The following is an 8,759-nucleotide window of genomic DNA, read 5'->3' as shown; positions in this document are numbered from 1 at the left end:
GACATGTAAGGAGAACAGAGAGAACCACACGGCTAGTTAATATGAGCTTATTTTGTTATTATATCCTTTTTACTGCATTTATTTGCTCATATTAGATCATATCAGAAGAATACATGGATCAGATGATCAATGCTCAGAATGGCAATAATTAAGAAAGAATATCTCGGGCAATACTATACTTGGCTGGATTACAAATGCAAGGAGAATATTTGTCTATAAAACAAGCATCTGCAAAATTGGATAGCAAAACTTAAACAAAAACAAAATGGTCAGTGCATTAAGTCAGGTCTTCTGCTAGAGTTGGAAGTTGGATCCCTGGCCTAGACATCCATCCTCTGCGATTTCTGTATTCTTCAATTGCCTGTAATCTGAGTCTTTCCCGTGAAGCATCCAAAGGATTCTTGATCCGCTATGAAAGGATAACAGCTTTAGTTCATAGTACTTCAAACCTCAAAATACTAATCAGCAATCAAATTTTGAACTGTTGAGAAGGACCAGGGATGAAAAGGGATACCTTAGGGAAAGTTAATTTGGGTGGAGCTTCAACAACTTCACCAAATTTGATTTGTTCGCACCCAGGGAAATTTCGGACGTTATCTGTCTTGTCATTCTTCTTTTTCTTCTTTTTGGCTTCAAGATACCTTAATTAACAGCAGATGACATGAGATTGCACTCCCAAGTTATTTCAAGAGCATGTTTTCAAAGAGAGGAGGTAATTGAAGAGTTTATCAAGTACAATCCAATGCAATCATATTTCAGCTGTCTAAAATAAGAGAAATCCAAACACTAAATCATGTAATTACTAAATAAAGAAAAAAAAGATAGCCAATACACAGCTGCTCATGTTGCTTGAGATTTAGAAAAAGTAACACTTCTCAGAAAATGATATGGTTTGGCAGCATGACCAATAGAATTAGTGTCCTCACCAAATCTACCAGAAATGGAGCTTTAGATACACTTACATCGACATTTGTTTGTTATTTCCTTCTGTTTCATACTCTTAATTGACTTTTTGTTATTTCTAAATTATTTTTTTCATGTACAAGTATTTTCTTAGCCATCAAACGGGCTTGAAGGATGAAAATATGACACCATGAACTGGCTGGGGGACAAGGATTACATATGCCAATCCTAGAAAGAGCATCCACAATTCACAACTATGATACCAAGGAGCAAAATGACATTATGAAGCATGAAGCATTGATATCTAGTGGATAGTATGAGCAATCTATTAAAGATACTCACATCCTTGGACTTCTGCCAATATCTCTGTCATCTTCTCCCTACCTTTTCAGTTCAGTTAGACAAGTAACCTGAGCTAAGCTGGAGTGTTCAGACTATATATTTTGTACAGAGTATGAAGAAACAGAGACTCTTCAACTTTCACATCTCCATGCATCATTCCATGGATATCAAACTCATAGACTTGATTGTTCGAGTGATACTTCTTGATAATCTAGTTAAGGCATGTTTGGTTGCAGAAAAGTGAGGGAAGTGAAATAGATAGTTTCAGCCTTTCAGGAACTACCACACTTTCTATTATTTGGTTGAAATTAGTGAGTTGGAAAGCGACTTATTACACCTCCTCTAAATTGTAGGACTTTCCTATTTTTGACCAAATTCACTTTCTCTCCATAGGAGGGAGAGTAGACTTCCCAACTCTAGTACCTAGTCACATGCAAATCATTAAGTTCCTAAAATAATCTGTATTATTTTATCATATATTCTTTTCCAACTTGTATACCCTTCTAAAATCTATTATTTACATATATACCCCTCTAAAATTAATATTTATGTTTATCTACTTTAAAACCCTTGATTTTCTTTCACAGATACTTTTTCAAAAGAAATTTCTAAATACCCCTCAAACAAACTAATAATTAAAATTTCATCAACTTGACAAGAAACACAAAATACCCTTATTTTTTATCTACTTCTTTTCAATTAATGGTATTTATGTCTTTTATGCTTTAAGTACTAAATATTTTAACTTAAATTTGTTAAAAACTGACATGAAAGGTACATATGCAATAACTATGACTTTTAAAGTATAAACATATAAATATAAATTTTAAAAGGATATGCATAGAAATAAAAAACTTTAGAACTTCAATTTCAAACTCTCTGTCTCACCAAATATTAGGAAGTCAAAAGTTTTTGTTAGGAAGTAAGTTCCCCAGGAGCTTTTGCTTTCCAAGATCACTTCACTTCCTAACAATCAAATATGCCCTTAATAAGAATCACATACTGAGAAACTCAACCTAACCATAGGGAGATCTAAAGTTGCCACAAAGAATATCTGATAAATAAACTAGGTGTGTACACCTCCCGTGCTTGTGGTTACTAGAAAATTAATATGCTTAATGAAAAGAAGGGTAACATTCTGAAATTATTCTCCTTAGTTACAGTCTGCTCTAGGCCAAGCCCATTGACAATTTATTCCTTATGCCTGAATCATGTGGCCTCCTTCACCCAAAAGCAAGAAAAACTACCAGCACTCGGCCACAATCTCTGTGGCACATAAGTAGCCACTCCTTTCATCCAATTCCACAACTTATCTTTGGTTACCTGTCTTTTGCCAGTAGGAATAGTAAAAGCTACCTTTGTAATTACTCCAAGCATGAATCATGTGGCCTCCTTGACACAAAACCAAGAAAAACTCCCTAGCACCCAAGACAAGCTCTTTGCCATCATAAGTGACTACTCCCTTCACCCAACTCCACAACTTGTATTTGGTTACATATGACATTTGCCAATAGGAATACTAAACACTACTTTTGTAATCTCCTACAGGAGAAAAAAAGGAAAGTTGTTGCAAAAGATGGGTTGAAGTTATTACACACACAACGTGATTAGATAGGCAAGTAATAGATGTATCGACCAGTGTAGCCTATGCCAACTACATTTCTCTTCAAAATAAAAAAGTTTTGGTCAGAATAAATTGAACCCTTGTTCAACAATCGAGTATAGCCTAAATACATATGTATATCAACTAATCAAATTTAATAACCATACAACAGCTTTGAAGGAAAATATCAGTATAATCATCCAAAAGATCAAGGTGATAAATTACTGGTTAAGCTTTTAGGCGCCAATGTAATGACAAAGAAATGAACAGCTGTTACATATTAAATATGCCATTCAGCAGGCAAGCACTACATAAGCATTTATGTGGTAAAGACATCAGTTCAGTTAATACCAGAAAGAACTGACTGTTGCTTCGTATCAGAACTTATCTTATCAGCTAAATTCAGAAGCTAACTGCAAAGCCTTAATATGTTCTAAAATGATGCTCAAATATCATTATGCTTTGCAGGAATCTGGTTTGTTTGTGACCACAAAAGGTCGGTATCTCAGCGAAGAAAAACAAGCTTAGAAAATGTTATGGTCCGACTAGGGTTCGATCTGCAACAAGAGTATACGTTAGCTAAGGTGGGGCCAACAGTTTGTTGGGGGTGGAAGGTGGTGGAGCACGATGGAGAGAGTAAAAAAGGATGGCAATGGTGGTGATGGAGGTATATTAGATTATGGCTACTTTTATATTACTCTTACTCCTATGGTAGTCTAATGCTAAATGATAATCTCAATACTTCAATCCATAAACAAATGGATTGACACCTCCTATTTATAAAAGTCAAGTACAACGAGTCTTACTAGGACTAGGACTAGCTTTAAAGCTTACACGACTCGAATTAAGATTACTCCTAAAGGCTTACATGACTTGAACTATTATTAACCCTCAAGGCTTACGATAAATATGAACTAACTAAAAGATAAATAGCCCGTTCAGCCTGGCCGGGCCCACTCCCCCCTGACGCGGACCCTTGGCCTGTGATGCCTGATTCTAGCTCGATTTGGCTTTGGACCACATAAGGAAAGTTCTCAATTTTATAGCAACACTAAGTCAACACTATTCTATAAAGGATTAAGATATATGCTCAATAAGCCTAAACAATTAGTAACAAAGTCATTCATCGTATCTAATGCACTTACTCATGCATGAGTATTGGATGCAAGGTTCCCAATATCGGGATCGGGATCGATATCATCCATTCAGGAAAACGATACGTATCGGCGCTTGTATCAAATCATACTATTTTTAATTACGTAAAATTCTAAATATTATTTTGAAAAGCAGAAAAATTTCTAAAAATTTAGAAAAATGAGAGGAAAATAAAAAAATAAAAATTACTCACATTTGAAGCCTAAAAACTTAAAAAATGTATTAACCTACTTAAAATTTAAAATTTTAATAAAATCAAGCTCTCTCTCCCCTCCCCCCTCTCAAAATTCAAAATTTACTCAAAAATTACTCACATAGACAAGGGTCCCATTTTTTCTTTACTTCTTCCTCCCTCTCTCTCTCTCCTCTCTCTCTCTTAGGTCTTAGCAACTGGTGCTGCTGCTTCACCGCAGTAGCAACAGTAGAGGTCGTCAGATCTACTCGGTGCAGGAAGAGAAAGAGAAGGAATGAAAGGAATTAAAAACTGAAAAATAAAATAAAAAAACTCATCTGAGGTCGCCGAAGGTTGAGGTTGTTGGATCTTCATCGAAGAATGTCGCCGGAGGTCAAGATCGTTGGAGATCTACTTAATTGCCGGTGGAAGAAGTGAGAAAGAAGAGAAAGAAGAGAAAAAGAGAAAAAGAGAAAAAGAAAAAGAGAGAGAAAAGAGATAGAGAGGCAAGTGGAAGGGTGGGGTCCGGGTCAGATCCCACCCATCCCGGCCAATTTTGGGCGGGATCGGCTGATACCCCAGCCGAAACCAGCCAACCAGCTGGTTTCAGTCAGGATCGGACGAAACTAGGAACTATGATTGGATGGACATACAATATTACTGTTTTGTCTACTAATTGTAACAACAGAAAAAACTGTTATGCCTTTCTCAGTTTCTTGAACAAAACATACTAGGGACTAACCAGATAAAGTCTAAAAGTCTAAAATCTAAAGTACCTAGTACTAGATAGATGTTCAGTTAACTGGAAGGAAAGGCATATAAACTCATTCGAGAGGACAACAGGTTAAATTTGAAAAGCAAAAATAAACTGTGAAACAAGCAGAGACAGGATATTCAACCTTTTAGTGCCCAGCAGACAATTGAATCTTTGATTCAGCATAAAGAAAAACAAGAGTGATGGATACTGTTTGATGATGAAATAAATCAGTATTTGCAAAGTTAAATATAAACCCAAGACTTACTCCTTGCGTTTCTTCTTCCTTGACTGAGTACCAGACTGATCCAAGTCCTGAAAGCGGAGATCTTCAACTGTCTTACGCTTTCGTTTTCCTTTCTTAATATCATCAATGCCTGTATTTTGATCTTTCTCTTTAATATGTGTTTCCGACATAACTTTATCGTCGTCATGTCTCATTTTTAACTTGGAGTCAGCAGGAGAATGCATATCTTTTGGAATTGCTTTCTGTAGTTAAAATTTCCACTCTTAACATTAACATTGACAAAAACATGTTTTCCCAAGAAAATTACTGAGCATAGTCCATTCTATAAAAGTGCATTTGAAGCTACATCTCATAAGTACTTAACACATTATTCTACATAAATGAACTATGCAATCAATTAAAATAAGCGAAGGCAGACAATTTGTTAACACATATCAGGAATCATCTTACAGTCTGAGGCACTAGAAATCTGACAGCTCAGTAAACATAACATAAATATTTCTATAATAACGTAAGCAGTCTTGAAATCTGAAAGTACCTAAAGATTTTTTTGTTTGTTGAAACTATAAAACAACATATCAAGTTTAGAACTATCCAGACTTATCAAGCCTATAACATAAACAAAAACAACATATCCCCCTCACATCCAAACAATCCTACCAAACAAACAACAACTAAACTATGGGTAATCCCACAACCACAAAATGTTTACATATCAACTTACATCCAGAATGGAAACAAGCAACATAAAAGACCCCGAAATGTTTTGAGCTATGAGATGACTCCCCCTATCTGAGCCAAGTAAACAAACAAGCATCATAAGAGATTTTGAACAGAGACGATCAGACAAAATCCTCCCCCATTTACAGGCCGTCATCAGCTAATTTATGATCTCCACTATCTGAGCCATTTTTTTAGCATTCTTTACTGCCTCTTCTCCCTGCAATCTTGCCCAGCAAAAGAATGGAGAAGTTATTCTATTTTGGAATTCTTCCCAAGATTTGGATTTCCCTGTAAACACACTACCAATTCCTTCCAGCCATCGATTCCAAACAGTCCTCCCATTCTAGACATCCCAGCTAGCACCAGTGTGAAAGATCTTATTAGTTTGCATCACTATTCTCCAAAAAAGAGACACCCATGTGGAGCTATTAAGTTTAACACTTTAAGTTTTTCGTAGGATTTTTGCATAACTACCTCTGCCCATAACTGATTCTCAGAATTGAGTAATCGCCACCACCACTTTGCAAGTAAAACTCTTTTCATGTCAGATAAATCAATAATCTTCATTCCTCCAAATTCTTTCCTCATACATTTTTCTTCCATTGGATCAAAGAGCATCCTTTTAAAGCCTCCTCCATACCCTTTCACAAAAATGTTCTCCTTGATTTATAAATCCTTATTTTCGCCCACATCAACATATTAAAAAGGAACATATAGTATAACGAAATAGAACTTAACACTGAATTGATTAGAGTTATCTCACCCCTAAGGAGATTAGTTTACCCTTCCAGCTCGCATGTCTCTTCTCAATCTTATCAATCACTGGTAACCAATTACATTTGGCTACTTACTATCAAGTAGAGGTAGTCCCAAATATTAGGGAGTTCACAAACTTCTCTTTCTTCTCAGGATTTCTACTTAAATACACTGGAGAGCTCTTATTAAAGTTTATTTTCAAACCCAACACTACTACAAAATAGTACAGAATAAAGTTCAAAACACCAACTTCATGTTCATCTGCCCTAAAAAATCAGTGTATCATCTGCATATTGCAAGTTTATAATCTTCTTAGGTTTCACATCCTCGCCCAAATGAAAGTAGCCTGCTCAATCATCTTGTGCAAGCCATCCGCTATACAAAAATGTAAGGTGATAGTGGATTCTCTTGTCTCAACCCTTTGTCACACAGAAAGTACTTGCCTAACTTCTCATTAATCATGACAGTTGAACATCTAGTCGTGATCGCCTGCATCACCTAATGAATCCAATTATCAGGGAATCCTCTCCACTTCGAGACATCCCGCAAGAAGTCCACTTAATTATATGCTTTTTCAAAATCCAACTTCAACATCAGCCCTTCTCCTTTACTTTTCTTAACCTCAAAAATGATCTCATGAGCACAAGCCATATTATCCAAAATATCTCTATTTAATAAAGGCACTTTCAATTCCCTTATAAACACTACACAGTCTAGTAGTAAGCACTTTTGTAACAATTTTATAGCTACAGTTCAAAACTTTGGTGGAGGCATATGAACTATGCCTAAGCGAGGTGAAGCCAGAGGAAAGTCCGATGGAGGCCTGAAGTGATAATGACGTGAAAATACCTAAAAATATGGAATCATGAAATGGTACATCAAAATAGAATTGCAATTTTAGTAGCCCCGAAACTACTACCGCTTGATACGATATAAGGAAAACTTTGGAGTTATTACATCTTGTTACATCACCTACCAAAACTGTCTAAACTTTTTTTATCCTACAAAAAATCCTATAACCATGGTTGCAAGTAATCCCTGGAAACGTAAAGAAAGTAGCATAACAAAACTAAGGGGAAAACAACTAAGGGGAAAACACACTACTAATCACTGATTTTAATAGTTCATATGATACTGTCTTCTGTCATGTCTCCACTCTTGTATATAGATCTATAGCATTAAGCAAGGAGAGAACTATCTCAGAATTCTTAACTTCCCCAATTCTTCTGATACAAAATTCCACATCTCCAAAAGCTAAAAATCGACATATCAATGCGAGCTAGAAAATCGATATACCTAATTTCCCATAATTTTCTTTTACAAACTGTCGAAGTAGACGTAATCGACATATCAATGCGAGCTAGAAAATCCAGTCAATAGCTAAAAATCTAACAATTCTCTACCCATAAGCACATAAACAATAAAAGCAAACAAATTCTGCAACCCCAAAATAAAACACCACGACAACTTACGTTTCCTCCTTTCTCTTTCTGTTTTCCTGCATCCTTCACACTTCTCGGAAGCCCTAAAACCACCAGTAAAAAGTTAACAAAAGGCTTAAAGATTAGTGCAACGATAAAATAAAATTAAAAAAAATCGAGAAACTAAAGACCTGGCTTAGTGGAAAAAGGGTTGTTCTTGAGCTCCATAAGGCGGCGGAGTTTAGAAGGGAGGGCTTCGAGCTCCTTGAGCTTCGGAGGAGGAGGGAGGCGAGATTCGCCCCCATGGGCGGCTCGGTAGTTCTTCTCCCTTCGTCGTTTTCCTTTTCCCACCATTGCACTCGCCTAGGGCTTTTTATTCAAGCGACGGGGAGAAAGAGTGGAGCGGAGAGGCGGCGACGACGGCTGACGCAGCCAACGCCAACGAGGAGGTTCGAAGTGCAAACTTAAAATTGGGGCTTCGTTTTAACTTGAGTTGCTGCACTGTATGTTTGCCTATCGCGAAAGAAGTCGGCAAAATGATGCGTCTACACACCGACTCATCCCCTAATTACAATACGTTGCATACTTCCGTCTCGCTATTGCCATCTCTCCAAGTCAACGTATTCGGAGTCTACTTCCTCTCACCATTATTTCCTCGAGAGCTCTCAAACTCCCCCCCACCA

At 36.7% G+C, this 8,759-nt stretch overlaps 1 protein-coding gene across 1 annotated transcript; it reads right to left on the bottom strand.

The window, feature by feature from the left end:
* Positions 1 to 123: 123 nt before the first annotated feature.
* On the bottom strand, positions 124 to 8,642 carry LOC140801435 (uncharacterized). Its single transcript, XM_073156556.1, has 5 exons — positions 8,268 to 8,642; positions 8,128 to 8,180; positions 5,198 to 5,418; positions 515 to 641; positions 124 to 409 (listed from the first exon to the last, which is right to left on the bottom strand). The coding sequence occupies exons 1-5, from the start codon at positions 8,428 to 8,430 to the stop codon at positions 278 to 280; spliced, it is 696 nt and encodes a 231-aa protein (XP_073012657.1). The 5' UTR covers positions 8,431 to 8,642; the 3' UTR covers positions 124 to 277.
* Positions 8,643 to 8,759: the final 117 nt, after the last annotated feature.

Source organism: Typha latifolia, chromosome 14 (assembly GCF_019914945.1).
Source record: "Typha latifolia isolate L0001 chromosome 14, TyphaL0001v2, whole genome shotgun sequence".
Classification (NCBI taxonomy): Eukaryota; Viridiplantae; Streptophyta; class Magnoliopsida; order Poales; family Typhaceae; genus Typha; species Typha latifolia.
This window is presented reverse-complemented; position numbering and strand designations above follow the sequence as displayed.

What these genes read in the sequence shown, in the direction of transcription:
- LOC140801435 (XM_073156556.1), bottom strand. Translation starts at nt 8,430, where the DNA reads ATGGTGGGAAAAGGAAAACGACGAAGGGAGAAGAACTACCGAGCCGCC. An exon ending in CCCTTTTTCCACTAAGCCAG is followed by an intron (nt 8,181 to 8,267) that starts GTCTTTAGTTTC and finishes TGGTGGTTTTAG; the next exon opens with GGCTTCCGAGAAGTGTGAAG. An exon ending in AGAAAGAGAAAGGAGGAAAC is followed by an intron (nt 5,419 to 8,127) that starts GTAAGTTGTCGT and finishes TTTTAACTACAG; the next exon opens with AAAGCAATTCCAAAAGATAT.